Source organism: Dicentrarchus labrax, unplaced genomic scaffold (genome assembly GCF_905237075.1).
Source record: "Dicentrarchus labrax unplaced genomic scaffold, dlabrax2021, whole genome shotgun sequence".
NCBI classification, from domain to species: Eukaryota; Metazoa; Chordata; class Actinopteri; family Moronidae; genus Dicentrarchus; species Dicentrarchus labrax.
This window is the reverse complement of record NW_026136711.1, coordinates 29,931,090-29,958,870: the sequence shown is the minus strand read 5'-3', so window position 1 is coordinate 29,958,870 and position 27,781 is coordinate 29,931,090. Positions and strand designations below refer to the sequence as shown.

Below are 27,781 nucleotides of genomic sequence, written 5' to 3'. Positions count from 1 at the left end.
TAAACTAAATTAGAAATATGCAGAAAATGTCTTTAGTTTTATTCCTTGTCAATTTGGTCAAATCTATCAACGCAACAAGCATAAGCAGGCGTTAGTTCATAATGTTTATTGAGTATCTATTGTAACTTCTTAAATCAAATACCCCCATATTATAGGCTAATAATAATAATACATTAAAAATGAAGAAGATGAAAACTAAACTTTTTTGATTAATAAAAACTAAACTCAAACGAGAAAACCCACTCTGGAAACAGACTAATATTAAAATTAATTAAACAAAATAAAAGTACAAACTAATGGAAAAAATACAAAACTACAACAACTCTGGTTCCCTCCTGAGGCCAAGAACCTGTGAACAAACATTTTACAATATTACCGGTAATTAATTATTTATGTGCCTAAAATGTGAAGTAATTATTTTTAATTTCCAAATAAAGCTTATTTAATTTGTGATTGTGAGGGGGGGGGGGCAATGCTGGTTATGTGCAGGATCCACAAAAAATCAATTTATAGAGGGGCACATGCCTGTTTTTGTGCTAATAGGCGGAGTGTGGGAAAGCGCTTGAGGGCAGAGTTACATGTGAATGACATCCATCCCACCAACAGCCAAGTAATTCTCCAAAGGGATTTGGCACACTTCAGGAAACAGCTGCCCCCCAGGAAACCTTAAACCTTCATGTGTAGAGCTGAAGTTTAGGTCTGATGAGGCAGGATTGTGACTGGAGGTTCAGAATTTAGCCCCCAACAATGACTGGAAATCGGGAAATACGGGATCATTTTGGTGATATTTTGTTTTTGTGACAAAGTTTTCACCAAAATTTAAAATTTAGCAGACTGTCCGAATCAGCCAATGGTGTTGTTTCCCTCCAGATGGGTGGTGATGTAAGGCTCAGCCAGCATCTGTCACTGAAGTCCCTTTGTGGTTCACTGACCATGACCATACAGGCAGTCAGTGTGGGAAACTGAGCTCTACCACTTACTCACACAGACTAAGGCACGTGTCAAAGGACTGTTACATCTGGACAGCTGCACGATTATTGTCTTGACTTTATCTTAAGTGTCATTTATATGCACACACTGTTCTATAACATAGTACTGTTTTGCAAATTGGGGCATTTTTGGTTGAATAAAATTTTACAAAAATAGGTTAAGTTAAAAAAAATTATAATAATAATTAATTAAATATCTAACTAACTAATCTAACTCTAAGTGATTCACCTGCTACATTTTAGTTTTTTTGCTTTATAAAAATCCACATACTTCATACAAATATTTTTCATGAATGTATTTTCATACATTACACCATAGATATTAATCCACCACGTGTGATGGGATGATCAGCGTGTGCTCAGTCAAAGTCATTGATCCCAGCATCAGACAGCAGATCTGCTCTCTACAGGGTCACCACTTTCCCAGATTCACACAGAGCTCTGTGAGTCTCTCTCCATCACCCCCCCAGTCCTCCACCTGTTCCCCCGAGAATTAACCATTGTCCCCCCCGGGCAATAACAGCATTTAACATGCTGCTGCTCCTCATGCCTTTGTCTCCCCAAGCTCTCTGATTGGCTGAGACTGTGAGAAACTCCAACCAGACCAAGACCCACACATTCATATGGAGATGTGGGACTATAAATAGGAGGGATGAAGCCAGCAGAGATCAGATTCTCTCTACAGAGACCTCTACAGCACAGAGATCCAGCCATGGCACCTACAATCACTGCAGCAATGACCAATTCTCAGGAGCATCTGACTCTGACCCACAAGGTAAATTGAAGATTCAAGAAGATTTAAATATTGTTAATGAGATGTTATCTTGTTTTATATTAACATTATGTTCCAGAATAAGTTTATTAATGACTTTCTTCTTCTTTCTGCAGCTCAGAAAGCCTCTGGTGGAAAAGTTACGCAGAGAGCGAATCAACAGCAGCATTGAGCAGCTCAAGTCTCTCCTGGATCCAGAGTTCCTCAAACAGCAGCCAGACTCCAAGCTGGAGAAAGCAGACATCCTGGAGATGACAGTTTGTGTCCTGAGACGACTGCAGCAGCAGAATCAACAGCAGAGAAGACTGCTGAGCCACTTCAACAAGCTGCCGTCTTCCTCTGATAAGAACCTGAGAGAGGCTGACTTCTCTCTTCTGAGCTCCACAGTCCAGATCAGCATCACCAAAGACAAGAGTCCAGTCAACAGTGCCCTCTGGAGGCCGTGGTAGACACCTACATTCTGGAGTTACTACCAGACAAACTCAGATGACCACATTGGTCAAAGATTACTGGACTGAATTCTTTGAAATTGTATGAACTTGTTCTTCTGTGTGTACAGAAGGTTGTATTTTGTGTTTTTCTTGGTGCAAGATGATATTTCCTAAGGAAATGACAGCAATAATATCTTGTTAAGAAAGAGAACATCTTGTCATGCATGTTGCATGAACATATCTGATTGTATCAACAATTATTATTTTACCTCACTGTACTTCATGTATTGGTAGTATATTTTATGGTAACATCTGTTATCTTTTGATTGTTATTGATCATGCTGATCAAAAAAGTTTCCTGTCCTTTTTATGGATATTATAATCCCTGTGATCACTCAAATTGATCTGTTGTGAGATCCAAATGTTTTACCTTTTTTTTAAAAGATTTACTTAATATCACTCTGTCACAGTTTTACAGTGACTGTCTCGTTTTCTTTAATGAACATTATGTATTCAGCAGTTGTTAACCTGCTGTCATCACTCGGTGATAAGAACATCCTGATCTGTTTTAAGGTCTGTTTCTAATGTGTTGTTCTTTTTTATTAAGAGCATTTTTTGTCTTTTATAAAGACTGTCCCTGAGTACTTTGTGTTATTAATACCTGATGTGGCTGCTTGTGCCTTTTTGAATAAACAAATACTGTCATTTGCAAATTTTCTGATCCCATGTAATTTTTTCTTTTAATAATGTTTTTTAAAAAGTACATCACATTTTTTCAACTAAGCTCCCTTTTGATGAAGTTTCACTGCCATAACATACTGAACCCTGAACTACATTCCTTATTATAAGACCACTGAAGCCCACCTGTTTAGGATAAATGATACACAGGAAACATGTTTTTGACATCTTTTTAACATTTTTGTCTTAAACATAGCATGGCATTAAGGTAATTATTAATAGTAATAGTGGACTAAATAAGAAACAATTAAAATGACAAAATCACCTTACTAGTATTTGTAATTCCAGTTAACACCTCAATTAGAAATAACCAGTGAATTAGGGTATTAATCAACCACCAACAATCCAAAGCTAATTGAGTTTGTATGTATATCTTCTTCTACACCAAAGATAGAGAAAGAGAGAAAGAGAGAAAGAAAGAGAGAGGTCAATGAAAGAATCAACAGCAAAGAGAATGTTAAATATTATTTATGACATTTAAATTACTTTACAAAAACAATTATTGTCTTACATTTAAAGATCTAGTGTGTATGATTTAGTGGCATCTAGTGGTGAAGAGACAGATTGCAACTAACTGAACACTGAACTACTGTGACTGGGAAACCCTAAAGGCCCTTTTTACACCCAGTGTTTGGTTTGTGTGTTCTGGACTATCATAGAAACATGGCCGTTCAACATGGCAGACTCCATGTAATGCAAGTCGTGGCGTCTGTAGATAAAAACGTCTCATTCTAAGGTAATAACACACAAAGATTCTTATTCCTATTCAAGTGGTTATACACTTATACAAACATAGCTATGACTTTTATATTCCATTTCTGGCAACATATCATACATATTCAGATATATTACAGTATATTTGGGGGTTTATGCCTTTAATGGACAGCTGAAGATAGACAGGAAAGAGAGCTGCTACGGTGAGGACTTAGTACAATGGGCAGGAGCTATATCTGGTGAGCTACTGGGGTGCCCCAAATTTAAAAAAACATTTAACTGCCATTACCACGCACACATATTGTACACATACATGCACACATACATGCACACATACAAAAACCTCAATCATACTGTAGTACAGCCTCACTTTCTTTTGGCTCTTTGCTTTGGGGGAGGGGGGGTTAAGTCTATATCTGATATTTTTTATTTTTGCAAAACAGAAGTACATGTACAAATATACATGTGTTTTCTGTTATTATGCTTAGAGTTGATGGTGTGTTTAGCTGGCCTGGATCAACTCAGAAAGTCATGAAGAAAAGTGCATTTGATTGACATTGATAAATACAAAAAGGGAAAATCTCAAGCGAAATTCATGAAATTGATGTCTATTGATTAACTCTGAATAACCAGAGATGAGGATGTCTTAGAAATCCCTACCAGACACCTAGAGAGAAGCTGTTATTTGTAAGATTATTGTTTTTCCAATCATGAGCAGTTCTTGCTATAAGATAACTGACATGTTTTTTCTGTCTTTTTACTCTTTGATGCACTTTTGAGAGATATTTTGTTTTCTTGTTTGTGATAAATATCTTGCCGTTTTTTGTTCATTATTCTCTAGGTGGGTTCACCTTCATGCTTATCTGTCCTCCATCTGTCTGTGTGTCTGTCGGCTGTCTGTGCAGTGGCTCAGGTTTCCCTCCTCTGAGCTCCCACAGCTCTCTGCACAAGGCTGAACGTGCCCCGGTCACACGCCCTCCTCTGTCTCCGGAGCTGGGAGCCACAGCGACACACGGCTTCCCACACTTCTGTATGCAGCCTGCTCAGCTGCACACACAATAGAAGTGTGTCTGCTCTCACAAAGCCTCAGGACGGTTCTCAGGCAGAAAGCCACTTCACAGACGAGCCATCTGGTTGAGCTGTAACTCACTGCTGAGACACACACAGCCAGATAATATAACTTTAGAACATTATTACAGCTTTTGGGTGATTTTTTAAAGGATGTGTATAGTTATATTATATTGCTATAATTTTTTTTGTAAGGTGATTAAAAGTTTTGAAAAGTTAAATAAACAGTTAAGAAGAGAGTGCACTGTGCATTCATTGTTCCTGACTTATTAAAAAGTTAATTTTCAGTACAAGACAGAACGTTTGTTCATGTTGGGTATCTGATATTCATTAAATGAGAGTATTTGCTGATGCCATTGAGAAAATGTTGCTTAGTTTAACTGGAAATGTTGAATGCAATATTTTGCTTTATTTTTATTTCTAGATTAGTGTCATTAAAGGTTATTTGCTCTATATCACAGTGGGAAAATTTTCCCGTGTCCACTTGAGGAAAAACATTTTCCCACTGACCTCAGTGATCTATAGCAGACAGATAAAGCATCCCACCTGTTCTGTGTGACAGGCATTAAATTAACTCTATTGTCCTGAGATCTGAGCCTCCTGATTGGCTGAAAAGCAGAAAGAGCGCAGGATGAGCAGCATAAATACAGAGCCGAGATGCAGATGTCAACAGAAACGCCTCTGATCCTTCGCAAGCAGCAGCAGAACTCACCACCACAAGAAGCAAACCTCGAAATGGCACTCTACGCAGACCTCGCTTTTCAAGACAGCGTGAAGGAGCAGCTCTTTAGGTAAGCCAAAGCTACATTTCTTTTTATGGATCAAACCAACTGTTTGTACTGCATTTTAGTTCCTTAAAAGTTTTTTTTTTTCTCATTAAGTTCCTTTTACTAAAATGACAAACATATTAATAAAAATCTTGACTTTGTTTCTCTCAGGTGTAAACTGCACATGCTGGAGAAGAAATGCAGTATTGGAGTGGAGAAGCTGAAGGCTCTGATTGGAGAACACCTGCAGAATGGGATCCCTGTTTCAGATATCATGGAGAAAACAAAGTCCTTCCTCACCTTGAGAAAAGCCCTGCTGTCACACAATGGCTACTCCAAATATTCAAGGGACATTTTACGTCTGTTTCCTGACGCAGAGGAAGACTTGGCTCCTCTGTGCTTTTAATGACGAGGAATGATGAGGAATGGACTTGTAGGAAATCACTGAAACTGCAGTTTATTGACATGGGAACTACAGATTCTAGTGATACTAGCTGCTTCTATGTGTGCTGAAGATCTGTCGATTATAGAAAAATGCATTATTTGCATTATGAGATCTACAGAACCCTCATATTGTGGTTTCATTTTGGCTTCAACAGTCGCCAGAGGAAGAAAATTGGATTCAGAAGAAAAGGTGAAGAGGTCACTGACTAAGAAGAAGAGTCCGTCGCTACGTTGTTAAAATATGTTGTGCTGCTATTTGTGGAATTTATGATTCTCATGGTTGTAGACCACAGAAGATAAATCCGGTCTCTTAACTATGCAGGAATTTCTTGTTGATGATTAAATGTTTAGGAAATGTTTTAACATTTTTATTGATTAACTGCAGTAAAATCTGCTTAGAATGTTAAGCCCAACAGAGCACCTATTCTCCTGTGAAAACACTGTATGAGCTAATATTGTGCTGAATACAGTTTGCATACAGTGTCTTACCACCTTGTTTCAAGGTATAATGTATTGTATTCTTAAACACCAACCTTTCTTCTGAAAAGGGATTTGTTATTATTTTGTGTATGCCATGTATGCATCTTATGTTCCATTGGCCATTTTGATTTTTATTTATCCAAAGTGGATTGACATTTGTTTCAGTGTTTTTTCAGATTTCTAGAAAATAAATATGTAAGAGATTTAAGATGTTTTTGTGTCGCCTCCTTTTAATCACTATTGGGGAATGCATCATTTAAACTTCAAGATAAATTCAGAACTTAATCAGAACAATCCAGATAATTAAATTTCAGATGGATTTTTATAATAATAATTCAGGTTTTTAAGTGGAACAAATGCTTTTGAAAAAATATGAACAGCATGGCAACCCCATGCCTGCTCCAGGACAGACCTTCTGTCAGCTGCCACCACCATACATGTACAAGCTGCTGACAAATTAAAGGAAAAATATGATCAAAACAATAGAGAGACATAACAAATATCGAATAAACAAATAACAGAAGGACTACAGGGTTCACTGAGTTGTATAATGAGTAAAAAAAAATGTGAATCATAATCTATGGCCTTTGCATTTACCAGCTCTCAGCCTACAGGAGACTGGTGTATTAGACAGCTTTCCTCTAACAGTGAAAACATAAAATGAGGCCAGAGGTTCTAAACCTGGGGTCCGGGGACCCCCAGGGGTCCTTGAAGGAGTTTCAGGAGGCCCCAAGAAGAATGGGGAATACTTAAATCTCACTATTATTTCACTGAGATGTTAGCCCAATGAGAAAGTGTATAACAATAATTATTCTGTTAGTAGGTTTCACACTCTTCACTGTTAATATGCAGTATGGACAGTTATGGAATAATTAAATCTTATCAGATGTGGATACCTAAGACTAGATCTTATCAAATTCTGGTCCGCGGCCTCATGTGTTTAAATTTGGGGGTCCGTTTCGACCCAAGGTTGCAAACCACTAATAACAATATGCACTGAAGCTTTTCTGGGTGCTTGTGAACACTCAAAACTTTACTGAGACAAATAATGTTGGTTTCTCTGTAATTTAACACCACATTTTGCATTTATTACAGAAGTAATATAGACCATAGGCTCACAGCTGGAGGGTTGAACCAGCAGTTCTCTGAGTGTCTATCTTATATGAATTATTATCCACCATATTATCTTTTCAAGGTGTGTAATTACTGTGTAACAAAGAACAACACCCACCAATCACTCCCTGACCAAGTGAGGAGTGGTCAGTTTTACCAAAAAGTGACTTCATTTGGCTCAGTGTTGCATCTGTCAGCTATATATACATGCTCACCATGTTATCTCCTGTTTTAAAATACATTGTGAAAAGCTTCATTGGTGCTTAATGTGCAGAAATCTACATGAGTAGGTAATAAAACTGAGATAAACAAACTTTTCTGTTGTTTTTGTGATTGTTTTATTGCGCATCACTTGGCTTGAAGAGATACATTCATTGTGACACATCTTCCCTTCATTGAAGGTATGAGTGCTGTCACTCACAGAGTTATAAAGCAGCACATTCGTCTTGATTCTTTTTTTCATACAAAAAATAAACCTGCTAAAATGCAGACAAGTGAGATAACAAAAGATACATCAGAAACAGATACAAACAGCATATGTGAATATCACATATAAATCTGAAACATGTTCAACATGATTAGCTGTGTCTCCTAAATGGATATCATTGTCAATGTCACTGACAATATATAGGCATTCCCATTGGGAACGATAATGATAACTTCACAGAGTAACACCTAAATCAGAAATAAGTGACCATTTTTGAAATACAACATAGTAGCCAACCTGTTACCTGCAAATATCACAGAAACACAGACCTCTGACCTTTACAAAAGGCAATAAAAGTAAAAAGTTCCAGTAACAGCAATACATCTTCAAAATAAGACTACCACAATGATGAGAATTGGGTTAAAAGTCCAAGAGTACAAGTACAATTTATCTTTCAACATCAGAGCTTCACTCCTGAGATTCACTTTTGTCCTTGGATGTCTACCACGGCCTCCAGAGGGCGCTGTTGACTGGACTCTTGTCCTTGGTGATGCTGGTCTGGACTGTGGAGCTCAGCAGAGAGAAGTCAGCGTCTCTCAGGTTCTTATCAGAGGAAGACTGCAGCTTGTTGAAGTGGCTCAGCAGTCTTCTCTGGGACTGTGTCTTCACCTGTTCCTTGGACAGGAAGTGTGTCACCTCTTGGACACACCTGGAGTAGCCCTGATCAACAGCTGCTGAGTCCACAGCTTGATGCTGCTGCTGCAGTCGTCTCAGGACACAAACTGTCATCTCCAGGATGTCTGCTTTCTCCAGCTTGGAGTCTGGCTGCTGTTTGAGGAACTCTGGATCCAGGAGAGACTTGAGTTGCTCAATGCTGCTGTTGATTCGCTCTCTGCGTAACTTTTCCACCAGAGGTTTTCTGAGCTGCAGAAAGAAGAAGAAAGTCATTAATAAACTTATTCTGCATCATAATGTTAATATAAAACAAGATAACATCTCATTAACAATACTTAAATCTTCTTGAATCTTCAATTTACCTTGTGGGTCAGAGTCAGATGCTCCTGAGAATTGGTCATTGCTGCAGTGATTGTAGGTGCCATGGCTGGATCTCTGTGCTGTAGTGGTCTCTGTAGAGAGAATCTGATCTCTGCTGGCTTCATCCCTCCTATTTATAGTCCCACATCTCCATATGAATGTGTGGGTCTTGGTCTGGCTAGAGTTTCTCACAGTCTCAGCCAATCAGAGAGCTAGGTGAGACAATAAAGGATGCAGCACTGTGAATGCTGTTATTGCCCGGGGGGACAATGGTTAAATCTCGGGGGAACAGGTGGAGGGCTGGGGGGGTGATGGAGAGAGACTCACAGAGCTCTGTGTGAATCTGGGAAAGTGGTGACCCTGTAGAGAGCAGATCTGCTGTCTGATGCTGGGATCAATGACTTTGACTGAGCACACGCTCATCATCCCATCACACATGTCAGAGACTGATAATGAAAAATGTTACATTTTCTGTTTTGTAAAACTTAACATACGTAGATTTCTGTTGTAACTCTCCACTGATTAAAAAGTATTGCTCTTGCTTGTTTGGTTTCTTTTTTAAGTGGTTGCTTTGGTAATGTTGCTGAATCTGCAGCTGAGGTGATAGTCATACCAAACTTTAAGCTAGACACAATGGAACTATTTTAATAGTTTTCAAACATAAATCTTCTTATCTTCTTCTTATAACAGCTGGATGAAGATGGTTTGATTATGTTTCAAAAAAAGTCTGATTGCAGCTACTTCAAATTAGATCCTATTGCACCATAACCAGCACCTGATCAATTTAGGAATAGACTCCCTTTCATGCTTCCCGTCAAAATAAGCAGCGTGGAATGCAGAGGAACAATTTGAATGTAAAGGAGGGAGAAAAAAGAGCTTTTGAATGTTCATTAATCCTTAGCATGTCTGCATTCCTCATAGACATTTTACAAAAGTCTGGTAATGACGAGTCTTGATGACAGGAATTTCCATTCAGAGGCAGTGAGACAAAACTCGTAAACTGACTCCATAATTAATGTGATGTGCAACCAGACACACTTCCTTTGTTCTTGAAAGCAGTGAATGGACCGAGTGTGGGAAAGCAGCGAAAACTCACTCACAGAGCCCCAGAGGGACAATAGAGGCAGACCAGACAAAGACGTCTGTGAGGGGGGGAGGAGGAATGCTTTACTACTGAATTTTAAAGGTTTTCATCTTTTACTCACTAAACATGACAATATGTATGTTTGGTGGTGTTTATATATTTTAAGAAATTGAAAATTAACTATTCCCTGGACAATATTTCTGTACATTATTGCACAAACTGCACAGCTTCCATTTAAAATAATGGTCATATTGTACATATTGTCTTCACAAAATGTTTTCGTGTTAGTTGTTCGATGTTTTTCTTTTTATGATTATTGACTTTCTGTCTGAATTCATCTTTATATTTTTCTTGCACTGTGTTTATTGTGCAGCAATATTTCAAGGCAAATTCCTTGTGTATGAAAACCTCCTGATTCTGATATTGTGAAATGTTTAATTTAGAGGCCTGTTCTTTCTTGAAATGAAATTATGAAAACTGATTGTTTTATTTAACCTATAGCACTACAGTATTATAATTATCTATTTTTATAGTTATCATTTTTACATTTTAACACATTGTTTAAACCAAAATGCATAGCCTTGATCCTTTATATAAAATACTGTAACACTTTCCTTTAACTCCCTATTTAGTTTCTATAAGCAGTATAAACATAAATAATTAATAGATAATAATAAATGACAGATGTAGCTGGTATTAACTTTACCTGTGAGTCAGGTGCTGGTCGGGGTTAATGATGCTAATAACCCATGAGTGGAGGCTGGTGTATAAACAGATATTTAATTACAATATAGTAAAACACAGTTCACAGGAAAAGGTAATTATTGACAAAAACTTTAAAACACTTATAAATGTGCTTTTATCAGCTTAAAATTACATTGTGTTATAAACCATCTCTGAAATGTGTATGTACTGCATATAAATGCTAAATAATTGACAAGTGTAACAAGTGTTGCCAAAAATAAATAGTTTAAAGCTCAATATAATTACATCCCCAGTGAAAATATTTGGGTTAATTTCTCCTGCTCTCGTCTCCTAATTGAAGAGAGTGCCTAAACAACAAACTTTACCCTCAGGGGAGAGCTGGGAGCTGCTTGTGCGGGGATGAATTAGCATTTAACAAGGCACATGTCTATTGTTGAGTGGGAGCTCTGTCAATGGACAGAGTGTGGGAAAGCCGTGAGAGGCAGAGTCACACTTCAGCGTGATTAGCATCCTCAACCCCACCAGCACCTGACTGTTCTCCGAGGGGAGTTGGCACACTTCAGAGGAAGAATTTTTTCTCTCTTTATTCTCTTTTTTTTCTAAATTTCTTTCACTGTCTGTCTCTCTCTGGCCAACTTCATTTCCCCTCTTGTTTATTGGGTCATCATTTAAATCTAAGCCTTTATATTTACTCTATTGATGCATGCCAACCTACCAGGGAAACGTCGCCGTTACAACAAGGGTTATCGAGACTTTTGTTTTGCTTCATGTCTTGACATAGATGTACCTTTGTCTATTCCGTGTGTTTTAGGAAACTTTTATAAATAAATTGAATGTAAATTGAAATTAAATTAGATGTTAACTAGCGGACAAAGGAGAGCAAGGATAGTCTTGTTGGAGTGTTTTGAAAACATAAATAGGTTTTGGGTATTCCTGGAACTATTAATCACCTACCTGTAACCAACTTTCCATTCAAATCCTCCTTCACTTTTGGACATTAAAACTCTACTACTGCAGTCATTGTTTTCCTCCAGATAGTTTGTGTCGTCAGATTCTGCCCTTTCGCTCAACATAGTCACCTGTAAGACTTCTTTTGTAGTGCACTGACAACAGCTCCCAGGATTCAGTGTGGGAAACCCTGACTAATGTTTTAGCTTTACCCACTGGAACAACTAGACAGAAGACAGAAGACACATCTGTTTCATCTTGGCGCCTTTCAGCTGAATGAGTCTGACTTTACAGTTAGTGATCATCTCATCACATGATATGAACTAAGCTTGTGTGAACTAATCACAATGGTGATTACTTTCAAGATTGTGCTTGCTTATTTTACCTCAAAAGAACCTTGGTACCTAGTCATAACAATGCAATATGTTGCCTTTAACATTGAAATGTTTGTTTTAAAATCATGACGTTTCAGTTTTTATGAACACAATTAACTTCTCAAGGACTGATACTTGATTTAACAGCACAAATGCAACCAAATACCTTTAAGGAATGAGGGTGTTTTAATGTTGAGGACAATCACCCAGTCAGTCTCCCACGTGTGTGAAGGGATGATGAGCGTGTGCTCAGTCAAAGTCATTGATCCCAGCATCAGACAGCAGATCTGCTCTCTACAGGGTCACCACTTTCCCAGATTCACACAGAGCTCTGTTAGTCTCTCTCCATCACCCCCCCAGCCCTCCACCTGTTCCCCCGAGATTTAACAATTGTCCCTGAGGCAATTCAGCGTGTTGCTGCTCCACATGCCTTATTGTGTCATCAAGCTCTCTGATTGGCTGAGACTGTGAGAAACTCTAGTCAGACCAAGACCCACACATTCATATGGAGATGTGGGACTATAAATAGGAGGGATGAAGCCAGCAGAGATCAGATTCTCTCTACAGAGACCTCTACAGCACAGAGATCCAGCCATGGCACCTACAATCACTGCAGCAATGACCAATTCTCAGGAGCATCTGACTCTGACCCACAAGGTAAATTGAAGATTCAAGAAGATTTAAATATTGTTAATGAGATGTTATCTTGTTTTATATTAACACTATGTTCCAGAATAAGTTTATTAATGACTTTCTTCTTCTTTCTGCAGCTCAGAAAACCTCTGGTGGAAAAGTTACGCAGAGAGCGAATCAACAGCAGCATTGAGCAACTCAAGTCTCTCCTGGGTCCAGAGTTCCTCAAACAGCAGCCAGACTCCAAGCTGGAGAAAGCAGACATCCTGGAGATGACAGTTTGTGTCCTGAGACGACTGCAGCAGCAGCATCAAGCTGTGGACTCAGCAGCTGTTGATCAGGGCTACTCCAGGTGTGTCCAAGAGGTGACACACTTCCTGTCCAAGGAACAGGTGAAGACACAGTCCCAGAGAAGACTGCTGAACCACTTCAACAAGCTGCAGCCTTCCTCTGATAAGAACCTGAGAGAGGCTGATTTCTCTCTTCTGAGCTCCACAGTCCAGACCAGCATCACCAAAGACAAGAGTCCAGTCCACAGCGCCCTCTGGAGGCCGTGGTAGACACCTACATTCTGGAGTTACTACCAGACAAACTCAGATGACCACATTGGTCAAAAGTTATTATCAGACATATTATTCTGAAATGTTATAGAAGTGTCTGTGCAAAGTGTTTTAATTCATCACAGGGTCATATTGGACTGATATTTCCATTTACTTTTGGGAATATATTTTTCTTAAAGAAAATTAAATCTTTTTTGTGAAAATGTTGAGTAGCACATAATTGTACTCTATGAATAACATATATTATCTTATTGATTTATCAATATAATTCGAAATTGGCCAATATTGGCCAGACTTATCACACCTGCCTTTAAGTCGTGTAAGTCTTCTGTTTTAAGATTGATCTAGTGACTTGAATTGGGAAATCTCAGCTGCTTTCTGGTAGCACTTTTTCTTTAATCGACTTTTTACTTTGTAAAAGATTATTGACCCATGTTGGGTCTTGACGTCATCTGTTCTATCATCAACATGTTTTGTTGTGTCAACAGTACAAACATATATCTGAAAGTTATGTTCTCTTATAGAGAGTTTGTTCACTTTGTTCAGGTTTTACTAAACTATTCCCTGTCTTTTGTAAGGACACTGAAGCTGTTCACTTTACTCTTTTTGAGTACACTGTCTTAAACTACAAGTATTTACTGTGATGCATCATCACCACTAGTGCCTCTATGATGTGACCCATTCATTCATTTTGAATAAAAAAACATCAACTGAATCTTTCACTGTGTAATTTCATTCTTTACAAGATGAACCATGAACAACCATATCTGAACGCCATGGCAATGCTGGGATTACATTATTTATAAGGCTATTGTACTGGATTGTAGTTATTTGCATGGCTGTTACTGTCTCCATCGCTCTGTAGTCTATTGTAGAATCATTCAATGAGGACACTTTATATTTCTATTATGGCTCAGCACTACCCTCTATTGGTTACTTTATGTATATGCTCTACAACAAAAGGAAACACATGGGAATATATATATTACCTAGTTTTAAAATACAACCCCTTTACATATAGTTTTTGTCTTTTGTGTCCCCTTTAGTAGCTTTAAAAACATCTTAATCCACACTGTCTGACATTATAAACTGTATCAGATTGTTCCAACTCTTTTAGACGTCATGGTCTTTCACTGGGTGAAATATTTAAACCCAAGATGTGTTTGGCTGCACCATTCCATCATCAAATGGAAATATTTAGCGTATATTGTGCATCAATTATACAGATTCCCCCAAATTGACATATTTGATGTTTTTGGAGACTTTTGGATCTCCAGTATAAATTAAAAATAAATACGAGCTGCTGCTTGTTAGGGGTTTGACAAGTTAATATTATTCTAAATGATCAAAACCATTCAATATGACAATAATGTAATAAAAATTGATTGTCTAAGAGAGTAGTGGCTAAAATAGTTATAACTTGACCACCAAGTCCTGTTTTAGAAGCCAACACCTAATTTTTCCTATCTAAAAAAGCTCATATTTTTGAGTCTATCGCTTCCTCAACATCTTTTTTGATAAACTGCACCAATTACACCTCAAATACCTACAACATTGCAGTTTCTTACTCCTTTTTAAACTGATTTGAGCCAGCCCTTGTTGCAGTTTTGAGTAGACGTGCAAAAAAAAAAAAAATACAACTATGCACTCTTGTAATAAGTCGAAAAAATGATGAGAAATCTTTAAAAAAAATAAATAAATAAAAAGTGTTTACAACGTTCATAGTGGTACGGAAATGTTCACAGGACAACACCCACAGCGCAGACAGTACGTGGATGCTGATTGGACGACGGAGCGCACGCAAGCTACGCACGCCACGCACGCTACGCACGCAGCGTCAAATCATTGTCCACCATGGCGGAATGTGTTCGACTTGACAGCAGCACAAGTAGTCACACCATGGATAAAAGCATTACTCTTCCGCCCGACGAAATATTCCGCAATTTGGAAAACGCAAAGCGGTTCGCGATAGACATAGGTACCCGGGAATATAAACGTTGTATTCATTTCTTCAGCCACTTTAGCTTTGACCGTAGCTAATGTTGTAGCTCCGCCGCAGCCTTGGTACAATGACAACATTAGACTTTTAAGAGAAAGTAAACAAGACAAAGCTAACGCTAGCCGCGGAACTTCGTGTCTGATTTTTATTGTAAAAAATGTGTTTTGACAGCAAAAGTCTTGTTTTACCGTGACGATGGAAGTGTGGTGAGATTTGAGGCGTATCTTTATCTGACACAGCGAAGGTGTGCCGAACAACCTGGCCAACTTTTAACGAGTAACAGCAGCGTTGATGTTAGCTACTAACTAGCATGTGTTAAGGTGCTGGCGTCTGAGCTCAGCTACAGTTTCACTGAGCCTTAGTTTTAAGTCTTAATCCAGTTTGTTTAGCTTCTGCTGTCTAACACGACATTATCAATGCTGCTTTGCTTTAACAGGTGGATCTCTCACAAAGCTTGCCTACTACTCAACTGTACAGCACAAAGTGGCCAAAGTCCGATCTTTCGACCACGCTACAAAGGTAAATAGGGAGCTTAGGGTCATATATCCTGTTAGTCTGCATTGTAACATAATATATTGTGTATATTGCAACAAGTAGATGTAAAGATGTATTCTTTCTCCTCTCCGTCCCATCTGTGTCTCAGGAGGCTGCCAGTGACAAGCTCTATGAAATATCTGTGCAGGAAGAGGTCACTGCACGCCTGCACTTTATCAAGTTTGAAAATGCTTACATTGAAACATGCTTGGACTTCATCAAAGACCATCTGGTCAACACGGATACCAAAGTTATCAAAGCCACAGGTGGAGGGGCGCACAAGTTTAAAGAACTCATTGAGAGGAAACTCGGACTCAAGTGAGTATTAGTTTTTGGTCCGATGCTGCAGAGCGTTGTACTGTAGATACTGCACATACTAGCAAACAGAAAGGAAGGGACATTTCCGACATTTTCTGGATGACTGAGTTGTAATGAACAATGCTCTTACTGTAACTGATTCATAGCAATGTCCTGTTTTCCTCTCGTGAATCAGGTTGAGAAAGAGGACGGATTTGATTGTTTAGAGCAGTGGATGTCCAAGGTTTTCCCTTGGAGGAACCAGAACTGAAACTTGAATGGTGTGCCACAGGGCAAAGGCAAACTCCTATTGTGCTGCATTGTTAAGATACAGAAGGGTGCTGGTTCCCTTAATTAGCTGATTACTTGGCCAAGTGTCTCTCTGCCCAGCGATTATGAAAGAGCATTTTCATCTCACACAAAATAAAACCGCATAATATATTAAATCAGTTACAAATATTTTTGCTAGAAACATCTGGCGGGTTAAAACAAACCTTATGGATTTGAATTGACTTTGAATTGATTTCACTTTATTATGAACATTCATTACTGTGTGTGGAAAATGTTTACTGCCTTGCAAACTGTGCCTGTTTGCTTTGCTGGCTAAACAAACACTGGGTGAAAGCAACAGAGCATTCACATATTGTCTCCATCCATATGGCCTTTAGCGTTTAGAGACATATGTAAGTGTTTTGTTCAGTTTTTCCATAAAATTTTGCTCCAGTGATTCATCTAAAACCTGCCTATGTGACTCTCTGCCTAGAACATTTTAAATGTCAAGTAACATTGCAGAAATGAGACTGCACATTATATTTAATGATTCACCAGACGGAGGACAGGTAGGTAGTCTTCTCCTCTGACTATATGGATGATTCAAACTAATGGACTCTTTGTGCGTTGCAGAGTGGACAAAGAGGATGAGATGACCTGCCTCATCAAGGGCTGTAACTTTGTGCTAAGGAACATACCCCACGAGGCTTTTGTGTACGCCAAGCACGCTGACTCAGAGTTCCGCTTTCAGACGACTCAACCAGACATCTTCCCTTACCTGCTCGTCAACATCGGCTCTGGAGTGTCAATAGTCAAGGTAATGACAGACTTGTTAGTGCTTTAGGAAAGTAGGTTTCCCTGTGAAACAATTTAAGAGAGCTGACACGATTTGTTGATTCATTGTAGTGGTTGACCGATATGGGTTTTTAAATGCTGATGCCGATGTATAGAGAGCAGGACGGCTGATGGCCGATATTATCAGTTCCAAAACAAAGATAAATCATGTATAATTCCATTATTCTATGCGCATTACAATCTAATATACATGATTATCTTACCCAGTAACATGTTGTTTTAAATGGAAATGGTATTAATTAATGAAATAGAAAAATACATTGGTTTATGTTGTAGTTTTCAAAATCTGACTGGTATTTAAGGCAGAGCGGGATAAAGTATGTCAGACGTCATTCAACTGCATTATTGTATACATTATAACATACTATATATCTAACACTAGCCAGTAACGTGTTTAGATTAGATTTGATGTCATTTGTCACGATGGGAGACGTTTGTTTACATTTAGAAAAGATGATGGTGACTGTGGAAATTTAGAGTAGTAATAGTACAGGGCTCCAAAATAACCATAACCAACATTTTTGGTTTATCAGCCTGGTGAGCGCAGGCATCGACCGATGCTGGTTATCTCTAAATGCCAGATAATCGGCCCAATTCATTGTCCGACCAATTAAACAAGCAAAAATACATCTTGTGTTTATTGTGGAAGGTTTTTCCAGGTGATAAACATTTGTTCTGCTCTCACTATATTTCATACAAAAGGCCATTCTCTCCCTCTTCAACAGGTTGAATCAGAGGACAAATTTGAGCGAATAGGAGGGAGCTCAATAGGTGGAGGGACGTTCTGGGGACTTGGAGCCCTGCTCACCAAAACAAAGGTACCCTCAGTAACTTTACTGTCTGACTTTAATAGCTGTTACTTAGAAGTCATTAAATATGGCTTCTCAGTGAAATATTTTGTTGCCTTAAGCCTCGTGAACTTTACCCTTTTTTTTCCTGTAGAGATTTGATGAGTTGCTACAATTGGCTTCAAAAGGGCAGCACACAAGTGTCGATATGCTTGTCAAAGATATCTACGGAGGATCTTACGGGTCTTTGGGCTTGACTGGAGATCTTATTGCGAGCAGTTTTGGAAAGTCTGCTACTGCTGACAAAGGTGACACATGGCCACATTAAGGTTTTTTTTTGTGGCTGCCCTGTAGGGTTATGTATATATCCACGTTGGTGTGATAAAAGAGGAAGAAGGAATGATATTTTTGCCTTGTATATGCAGTTATTGGACCAGAAAATACATTTAAGCAGTACCCCATCCAGAGTGCCTTGGTACAGGCCACGTGGTTTCCAATTTGCCTCTTTGGTGACTGTCATACCCCTCCGTCTCCCCCTCCCTCCTGTCTGCCTCTTCACTGTCACTGCCCAATAAAGGCAAAAAAATCACAAAAACTACTCTTAAAAAGAAAAAGCAGTGCCCCATCCATCTTTTGAGTATCCAACACTCACCTTATGTGGACATTTGCTTTCTTTTAAGGGCAGCAACTGCAGTCAGCCTGGATTCATGATTTATAAATTGGCAAGGCACATTACCAAACTTAAATCCTCACACGTCACTATTGGAATATAACCTCTGTGAATCCAAGCTGACTGCTCTGCTGACAGGCTACAAGGTGAAGAGTTTACCTTTAAGTGTAAGTCAAATTAAATGGATGCCACAAAGTCCACCACATATTTCTGTTTGTGGTGTCTCTGCAATATTTTCCAGTTTTAGTACAAGCCTGGGAGTGAACTGATGACCTCTCACCCAGTTCTGATACAGCATTGTCCTCTCTGTGTGCTGTATGTGTAACTGTTAGGAAATGTAGGGTGGCAGCTCTCAGCAGAAGTTCACAGCTTTGCCGGATTATCAAAGCAAATCCCGTTAGTGTCCGTCTGCTGCTGTTGAGCAATTATTGAGTAGTTTATACAGTTAGTGTTTAAAAAAGGGGATTTGATACTGATACCAAATTGTGGTCCCAATGCTCGTATATCATTTTGTTATACTTTGCACTGACATTGAACAGAAGGAAGTAAAAAAAAAGCTTCCTAACTACTGTATAATTGCCACTGTTTTTAGTTGTGTGATGTGGATGTTTTGCCTGTATGTTTATATGTCTCTGTTCTGAATTGTAGAGTTCTCTAAAGAAGACATGGCCAAGAGTTTACTCCATATGATCAGCAACGACATCGGGCAGCTGGCCTGTCTGTACGCCAAGCTCCACAACCTGTCCAGAGTTTACTTTGGAGGCTTCTTCATTAGAGGACACCCTGTCACCATGCACACAATCACTTACAGCATCAACTTCTTCACCAAGGCAAGGCCTCAATTGTCTGTTTTTATCTCATTCTCACTGATAAATGTCAGTTTAGTCCTGAATTTGGTTTGTTATCAGCTCAACATGAAGTTTTTCTACTACAATCTCAGATTTTTATGTTATTACCGTATTTTGTTCTGTTGTAGGGTGAAGTTCAGGCCTTGTTTCTAAGACATGAAGGTTATCTCGGCGCCATTGGAGCATTTCTTAAAGGAGCAGAGGAGGACAGTAAGGAAAAGCCTACAAATGCACATTATCGTCCTCAATTTGGTATCATGAGGGTTACTGTATATGTTGATGAATATTGGGCTAATGTCATATAACTGTGAAGGAGAGGTATTTGGCAGTTTATCCTTTTGAAAGCAATGTGGCTTTTTCACACACATGATCATGCAAGTCCTCCCTCACACATTAGGGCTGACTGGAAACTTGTAGTGTAGTATTACAGAGACAGATTCTTGCATGTTTTCACTGACATCAGGTATGAATAAAATCCCTGTACCTCTGTTGTGAAAGTACTGAACCTTTCGGTCTGCCTTTCATATGAACACATTTAACTAACTGCAAGGGCAGAATATAGAAGTGATGTAGGTAATAATGCTAGAGCACTAATAAAAGATAAAGATTAAATGGAATTAAAAACTGGTGTATTTCAAATGTCAAAATCTGCTAGCTGATTTGTTTTGCACCAAATGTTTTGAAATACTAACCTTAAATACTAATAAAAATCACCGTAATTCAAATGTTATACCATAAATATTCGTAATTCAACATCTTGTGCTCCTCTAGATCCAAACCAGTACAGTTGGGGTGAGAATTATGCGGGGAGTTCTGGCCTGATGAGCGTTTCTCCAGATATGAATCCCATGCAACGTGCACGTAGTGGAACGGTGAGTCTGCAGAGGAAGCAAAGAGTGATTAGATAGACCTGAATTTGGCTCATGTTCCACAAGAGGCCACTTAAACCTTACAAACTATTTTCACTCTTCTGCTGGTTCACTGTTTCTTTATTTCATCCACCTTCTTCCATCAAATTACTGACATTTCTATATTTGAGCTTTATTTTGCATTTAATTTGTGATACCATCACCACTGTCCTTACTGAATCCATGACCATCATAAAAGACGTTCATTTATCTTGGATAATGTTTCTTTTCGTTTCCTCTCCACACATTCCTCTGTCTACCTAACTCTCTCCTTCAGTTTCCCGTAAGTACCTCCGTCTGCTTCACTTGTGTGCCCTGACTTGATGACGCCTTGTCCTCTCGCTGTAAACACTCAAGTATTTAGTTATGTCAGGCATTCACTTTGTTCACTTGTGCGAGGACAAGAGAGACCTGAGAGCTTGTTTTTGTAACTTATCCTTGATTTTTCTAAATATATTGCTACTGTTTCGTTCCTTACTAAATTATATTCTAGTCAAATCATATGCTTTGACGATGTAAAGTAACAGTGTTTGATGTTTTTGAAAGCCATTTTACTCTGGTTGGTGTGATACTTTGAGCATGTAGGCCTCCATAGAGCATCAGGAGCTGTTAACCTCTGTTAGCATTAGCTGCCCTGGAATCCACTGTCGCCACTGAATTTCCTGCTTCTTTAGCAACTTTTATTAACTAGTTTTCATTAGTGCAAACTGGCAATGTGTGATGCAAGTTGAAATATTAGTTCATCTTTGGGGACTTACCACTCAAGAAACATTGTATTGATGTAGTATGTTCTTTTATAATCAGTTGACTTCCTTTAATGGACTATTGATTGCGTACTATAAGTAATGAGTCCTTTGGCTTCCTCCAGCTTTTACTATTAAATCTCGCTAGAACCCTCCCTCCTTTTTATTCCTCTCCGCTTTTTGTTGTCTTAACAAATAAAAAAATACTAACATGAGTGAAAACCTACCACAGTGTTCCTAAGCTGGAGGGAAAGGTTGTGAAATACATCCTAGAATACAAGTTTAGAAGAGTGATAACTGGAACAGGCTTTGACGTTTGAGGGGCTGGAAGAAGCATTGAGCGGTCTGACAGTGCCTTCTCTGTCTCTTTGTTGTGTCTAGTTTGACATGTTGGAGATGGACCGTCTGGAGAGACAGCTGGTGAATCTGCCTCTGCTGCAGGACCCTTCATCTTACATCCCTGACACCATGGACCTCACAGAGGACGCTCTGGCCCGTGAATACTGGCTCTACTGCTTCGAAGAGGCCCTAGATGGGGTAGAATGGCAGCTTATGATTTGAAATCCAGTATTTGTTATGTTGGACTTTATATTTGAGGGAAAAACTCCCCAGTGCAGTTCTGGTGGATGGCGAAACTTTAATATGTCTGCCTCCCCATATGGATTTGTGTTATTATGAACAGATGAACAAAAGAAGCTCTTTGTTATCGTTACCAAAATTTCGCAATTCTGAATCACATTTTAGACGGCTAACAATAAGCTACGTTGTTTTTGCACTGAACAGAAATCACAGTATGATATCATGTTGCATCATTTAAGTTTAACCAGTTATCTTTGACAATATTAGGACAAAATAAGCCCAGAAATGGTCGCCCCATTGGTGTTTACAGGTCAGCTTTTCATATTAGATGAACTGGTTGGATTTCCCCCCCCACACACACACACTCTCAGTGCCTATGCTCCACAGAGGTTGTGAACATGGCTGATTACTGTTCTTGTCTTTTGGGAGCAGGTGGTTAAGCGAGCTGTTGCGAGCCAGCCTGACATGCCAGAGGCAGCCCAGCGAGCCGAGAAGTTCCGCCAGAAATACAGACACAAGCTCCAGACCCTCCGCCAACAGCCTTTGTAAGGACTGTTTTTGTTTCTGCATGCAAGGCCTTTCAGTTTGACCCAGAGGTTGCTATTAGTAGACTGAACCTTGTATCTTTTCTTCAGCGTCTGCATTAGTTTCATGTCTTCATACCTGCTGTAACTGCTCGTGTGCTTTGTCCATGAAAAAGGGAAATCTTAAATGCGTTCACTGTTTTATTTGTTAGGAGTCGGAGGTATTGCATAAGTATGTTGCAGTAATTCTGTCAAAGATTTATCAGAATAATGATAACAGAATTATGAACATATAAGCTATTGCTAAAATTTGACAAAAAAACAAAACTACTATGTGCCAGATTCTCAGAAACTAGTTCTGCAAGTCTTTAAAAAGGTTTTTAAAAGGTCAGTTTGACAAAGTGCTTACAACACTATGTCAATCCACATAACAAGCACTGTCAATGCCGGTGAAACCTACTACTGTATGCATTCGCCCCAGCCCTGTTGTGTGTATGTTTGTCTCTCTGGCTAATGTAGAGTGCTTCTCTTCTCACCTAGTGCTTATGGATCCCTCACTGTCAGAAGTCTGTTAGACACGAGGGAACACTGTTTAAACGAGTTCAACTTTCCTGATCCCTACTCTAAGGTCTGAGTGAAATCTATCAAACTATTTTGTTTTTTGTCTTCTTTTCGTGTGCTACACAGTTTGGTGGTTTGATTCTCGCTGATGTCAACTATGTTTTCATACAGTCTCATGGTGTAACACAAGACAAGAGTTTATTTTGATCTCAATAATTACGCCTATAATTTAGGTCATTAATCATCTTTAAAATGTTCTCATGTTCAACACATATTTCCTTTTTGTTATATGTTGAATGTTGCATGCTCCTACCAATCTTGTATCATGTTGAAACCAGCTGTTTCATATTTCTGTTTTGTTGTAGATTAAGCAGAAGGAGAATGACATGGCACTCAAGTATTACCAGAAGGCAGTGAAGTCCCTGGAGGAGTTGAGCTGGGAGCAGAGACAGTTTGCCCTGGTCAGGGGCGTCCTGGCTGGGAATGTCTTCGACTGGGGAGCCAAAGCCGTGTCGGAGTGAGTGGAGTTAATGGCTTTTATATCCTGTGAGCATCCGGGTTGATTGGTTGCACTGTTCTGTCTGATTGTGGGCAGTCGAAGAGACTCTGGTTGCTGTAAACGGGATGTTTTTCACTGCTGTGGTAGTATGTTTGGCAATATTACATTGTTTTGATACGTTAGATACCCTACCCTAACACAGTTTGAAGCATGGATTGAAAGTAAACAGAATGAAAAATCCATGAAAGTACCTAAGGGCTGCATGCCACGCATCCCTACAAAGAATCGAATGGCAGCCCAATGATCCTTTAAGACTTTTTAAAATTTCTGTTGCCCTTTGAAACTTTAAGTAAGTCTCTCACAGTAATCTTGTTTTCTGAGGTCAGCTATGGCCTCGTATTCTTGGCCAGAGTTTCTCCTTTAAGAAATGAATTGATAATGGTTGATTTGAGAGCAGACATAAGCTTTTTATCTACAGGCTAGGCTGCAGTGGCTGGTACACTTTAGTTTCAAACTCAGTGTCTGAAAAGTTTGGTGTTCTTACTTTTGCTTGTTTTTGTTTTAATGTGATACAGTGTCCTCGAGTCTGATCCTGAGTTTGGGTTTGAGGAGGCTAAACGACAGTTGGAAGGTAGCCATGTATTTCTCTTCTCTTTCGCTTCTTTATTTTTCGACAGTTTGGTTGTGAAACCATTTGACATTTGATGTCTTTTTGAGAAATAATAGCTAAAGAGAAAACGGAGAGACTTTGAGAGTGTCTCTTGGCGCCCAGAGTGATTTTTTTATTCATTATTTTTTTCAGAGCGGCCGTGGCTTGTTGACTCCTATGACCAGTGGTTTGAGAGACTGAAGGTCAGGCTCTTTCTCTGCTTTTTCATTTCAAATCCAAGTTGTTCATTGTACAGAAGCATTATTGATGGGACATGAGAATTTGACAGTACCATGAGTACACACACACACACACACACGCACACACACACACACACACACTGTTTAGCACAGATGACCTCAGAAGGACACACACATAACTCAGACAGTGGCAGCACAGCTATGTCCCAATTAAGCACAAAGAGGAAACACAGCTTTTTCGCACTCATTAGTAATATTTCAAATACTTGCGACAGCGTTTCTGTGATATGTGCTCTTGATGATTAGTGCTTGAATACAATCCATCCTGGTTTTCTCTTGCAGGGTCCTCCTCATAAGTGTGCCTTGTTTTTCGTAGATAATAGTGGAGTAGACATCATTCTAGGGGTGATGCCTTTTGTCAGAGAGCTTCTCTCTCGAGGAACAGAGGTAAGGAACTCTTAACAACATCATTTCAAAAATATAGTTGATAAAAGGTTAATGCAACTCTTCTATCCGTCTACCTTTAGGTTGTGTTGGCAAGCAACTCTGGTCCGGCTTTGAATGACGTCACGAATGGTGAACTGCAAATACTGACAGAAAGAATCGCCGCCATGGATCCAGTGATTCAGTTAGTTTTTATTATTGTTTTTAAAAATAGACAAGACAAACCAATGAGAATAAACTGTTTACATTATCATCTTATTTTCTTTCCTGAGTAACTTGTCTGATCTTGTGATTTCACACCTAAAAAGCTTTTTAAAACAACTACGGAAGCTCTTAAAATGTGATCTGTGTGTTTTGTAGGGCTGGTCTGAGGGAGGACAGATTGATGTTGGTCCAGAGTGGTTCCAGTTCACCCTGCCTGGATCTGAGGTTGGTTACTGGAATACTATTTACTCTGGGAAAACAGTTGAATAATATCTGCAGATTCATAGAAAGCACATCTGAAGCACGAATAGTGTTAATCAGAATACAGATTAATATAATGACACAGCTTTATTATTTTCTGTTCTTTATTGTTGAAAATTACACTTTGTCTTTCACAGATGCAATTTCCCACACTAAAGAGTTACTCTTTCAATAGCCAGAAGCACCTGGAGAAGAATTCATTACATTGTTATTAGATTAGACTGTATTATCATCATCAGTTTAGCGTATCAGAAATGTTAACATGTTTTATTCTCTGCCACTCCCCAGCCGCCTGGACAAGGTGCTAGCGATGGTCGTGCGGGAGCGGCAAACTGACCTGGTGATCATCGAGGGAATGGGCCGAGCCATTCACACCAACTACTACGCCATGCTCAGCTGCGAGAGCCTCAAGATGGCCGTCATTAAGAACTCGTGGCTGGCCGACCGACTGGGAGGAAAGCTGTTCAGCGTGGTCTTCAAGTACGAGGTACCGGCCGGAAAACCCAGCCAGCACTCTGCAGCGCTGTCGCCCTTATGAGCCCAACACAAGCTCGTGTTTGAGCAGGACAGAACGCCGAAGTCGAGCAGCCAGAATGGATAAGCTGTAGCTCTGAATGTAAGGATGATGATGATACTGCCACCAAGTGAATGAGTGATTGGAAAGCTGATTGTAAAATGTAGGTGGGTTTTAAAGGTGATCATTAAAAGGTAACTTTGGTATTTTTTAACCTGGACCTTATTTTCCCATGTTTTTGTGTCTGTGTGACTTATGGGGACAACGTTTTTAAAAATGTATTGAGTTAGATGTGAAAATATTCTGGCTCTACACACTGTTTCTCCCCGTTGCCTCTCTGATGCCCTCTTGTCCATCTCCCGATATTTTCACATCTAACTCGTTGAATTAAGGATTTATTTCGACCAAACCAGAGTTGTTGATTGTTGGAACAGTGGAAGGATGGTTTTAGTGAGTTCTTAATTTCTGTTGATTTCAAATGAAGTCTCACGATAATCTGCAAGTAAAAATTACTGTTTTTGTCAATGGAGTCTGGTGGCTTTGAACAGAGTAATATAATTGCTGTTTCTGGTTAAACAAAAAGGATCTTGCTCTTTTATAAAAAGGTGTATCTCTGTAGGGATGCTTCCCATAAGGTTGTCAGACAGTAATAACAATCTGAGTGTGTCAGTGGCAAAAACAAGGACTTGTAGTGGACATTTGTTTTCCTTCTGCTGGCTGCAGCCCTCTCACTCAATACTGGACCAATTTCATACATTTTTTAATCACTCTCACAAAAACATGGGAAAATAGTCTCAAAATATACCAAAGTTGCCCTTTAACAGGAAGCTTTTACATTTAATTCTGAAATATTGTTGATTTTAGTGCTGGTTTCATGGTTTACACTGCTTTCTTGCAGGTCTCTGTCCAACATCCTGTACAATCCCTTATCGTTTGCAACCATCATTACTGATCTCCTTCAGCTGGAGTTTGTTGTCATGTGAAGTCACTGGCTGTGTTCAGTAAACTTTACAGACTGTTAAGACAAATGAAATGAATGAAACCTTTATTTTTAAAATATTTTATCAGTCATTGACATTCTGCCAACACACCACACTGAGCACCCTTATGGGCAAATGTGATTCTCTTCTGGAGTGTGTTTGTGTGTCAGAGAGTGAGAGCTGCAGCAGTAATTACAGCTTTCAGCGGTAACACTTTTTACATAAAGTGTATTTAATGTGCCTTGAGGCTGATGTGATAAAAGCGTCATTCACGTAGACTGCTTTTACTTCTTGTTAAAGGAAATATCTGCTTTTGTTTCCCAGCAATCTCACGCCATAGACTAGGAAGAATCCATGGATCTCCTGTGTTTTATTACTGCCAGTGAATGAATTGAGATGAAGAAATGAATCATTGTCACTGTCACTTGTGTAGCTGTTAAAGTGGCATCAGGGAAAATGTTTGATCAGTGGGAGAAGCAGCACTTTATCACAAAGAGATTCAGTTGTGTTCCTCCACAAGGTGGCAGTATTCTACTGTGACGTAGGTTTTTATGATTTCTCAAATCTTTCCCAAGGTGCTTGGTGTCAAAAATTAACACTGCATATTTCAGGTTGAATATTCTAACTGTCTCTGATCAAAGCTTCACTTGGAACTTTTTGTCACTGAGCTGGCCGTGGCATGAGTCCAGAGATTCACTGTAATTAACTGGCATGTTCAAGTACAAGCTGTATCCCTAAATCAAAAGGCAATAATACTGCAGCACCTAGTTGTAACGAACATCAAACACTGTGTGATTGTGAAGTGGCTGACTGTATTGGTGACTTCATCGTAAATATCTGAGTTCAAGGGATCGGATTTTAAAAAGCCTTGGGAGTGAAAGTGTTCCCCAAAGGTGCAGTTGCTTGACATGTGGACTCACATTGCAATATTGTATTTGTCATTTGTACATACATGTGATATACAAGTCTGTGTGTGTATACACATATACATATATATGTATTATTATATATATATATATATATATATATATATATATAAAATTCATTTGCATCACTTCTGTTAAGCACACCAAGCACAATTTTGTGTGTTATTCTCCTGACAATCAATTTTAATTAAATGGTAAAAACCCTTATTTTATTCCTTTTTTGTGTGTGTGTTTTCATTTCTCATA

At 39.0% G+C, this 27,781-nt stretch overlaps 4 protein-coding genes and 1 long non-coding RNA gene across 6 annotated transcripts; 4 read left to right on the top strand and 1 right to left on the bottom strand.

Moving 5' to 3' along the window:
• The first annotated feature begins 1,626 nt into the window (after nucleotides 1–1,626).
• LOC127371388 (transcription factor HES-5-like) lies at nucleotides 1,627–2,905 on the top strand. The gene is made up of 2 exons (XM_051414169.1): nucleotides 1,627–1,764; nucleotides 1,878–2,905. Exons 1-2 carry the CDS (start codon nucleotides 1,642–1,644, stop codon nucleotides 2,208–2,210), a joined length of 456 nt encoding a protein of 151 aa, XP_051270129.1. The 5' UTR covers nucleotides 1,627–1,641; the 3' UTR covers nucleotides 2,211–2,905.
• Nucleotides 2,906–5,391: 2,486 nt separating this feature from the next.
• Nucleotides 5,392–6,611, top strand: LOC127371393 (uncharacterized). Its single transcript, XR_007886399.1, has 2 exons — nucleotides 5,392–5,503; nucleotides 5,651–6,611. It is a non-coding gene; the product is annotated as an uncharacterized LOC127371393 (long non-coding RNA).
• Nucleotides 6,612–7,830: 1,219 nt separating this feature from the next.
• Nucleotides 7,831–9,118, bottom strand: LOC127371382 (transcription factor HES-5-like). Its single transcript, XM_051414165.1, has 2 exons — nucleotides 8,981–9,118; nucleotides 7,831–8,867 (listed from the first exon to the last, which is right to left on the bottom strand). Exons 1-2 carry the CDS (start codon nucleotides 9,101–9,103, stop codon nucleotides 8,445–8,447), a joined length of 546 nt encoding a protein of 181 aa, XP_051270125.1. The 5' UTR covers nucleotides 9,104–9,118; the 3' UTR covers nucleotides 7,831–8,444.
• Nucleotides 9,119–12,623: 3,505 nt separating this feature from the next.
• On the top strand, nucleotides 12,624–13,997 carry LOC127371384 (transcription factor HES-5-like). The gene is made up of 2 exons (XM_051414167.1): nucleotides 12,624–12,746; nucleotides 12,860–13,997. The coding sequence occupies exons 1-2, from the start codon at nucleotides 12,624–12,626 to the stop codon at nucleotides 13,280–13,282; spliced, it is 546 nt and encodes a 181-aa protein (XP_051270127.1). The 3' UTR covers nucleotides 13,283–13,997.
• Nucleotides 13,998–15,118: 1,121 nt separating this feature from the next.
• Nucleotides 15,119–27,747, top strand: pank4 (pantothenate kinase 4 (inactive)). Of its 2 annotated transcripts, XR_007886539.1 has the most exons (20): nucleotides 15,119–15,260; nucleotides 15,718–15,800; nucleotides 15,925–16,133; nucleotides 17,016–17,199; nucleotides 17,963–18,055; nucleotides 18,180–18,333; nucleotides 19,344–19,525; nucleotides 19,672–19,753; nucleotides 20,315–20,415; nucleotides 21,576–21,731; nucleotides 22,206–22,318; nucleotides 22,838–22,925; nucleotides 23,224–23,375; nucleotides 23,933–23,988; nucleotides 24,160–24,209; nucleotides 24,549–24,653; nucleotides 24,734–24,834; nucleotides 25,011–25,079; nucleotides 25,404–25,792; nucleotides 26,528–27,747. XR_007886539.1 is itself a non-coding variant. In XM_051415487.1 (19 exons), exons 1-19 carry the CDS (start codon nucleotides 15,137–15,139, stop codon nucleotides 25,651–25,653), a joined length of 2,352 nt encoding a protein of 783 aa, XP_051271447.1. In that variant the 5' UTR covers nucleotides 15,119–15,136; the 3' UTR covers nucleotides 25,654–27,747. The 2 variants fall into 2 exon arrangements, 1 of the variants encoding a protein (XP_051271447.1); XM_051415487.1 differs by having other exon boundaries at nucleotides 25,404–27,747.
• Nucleotides 27,748–27,781: the final 34 nt, after the last annotated feature.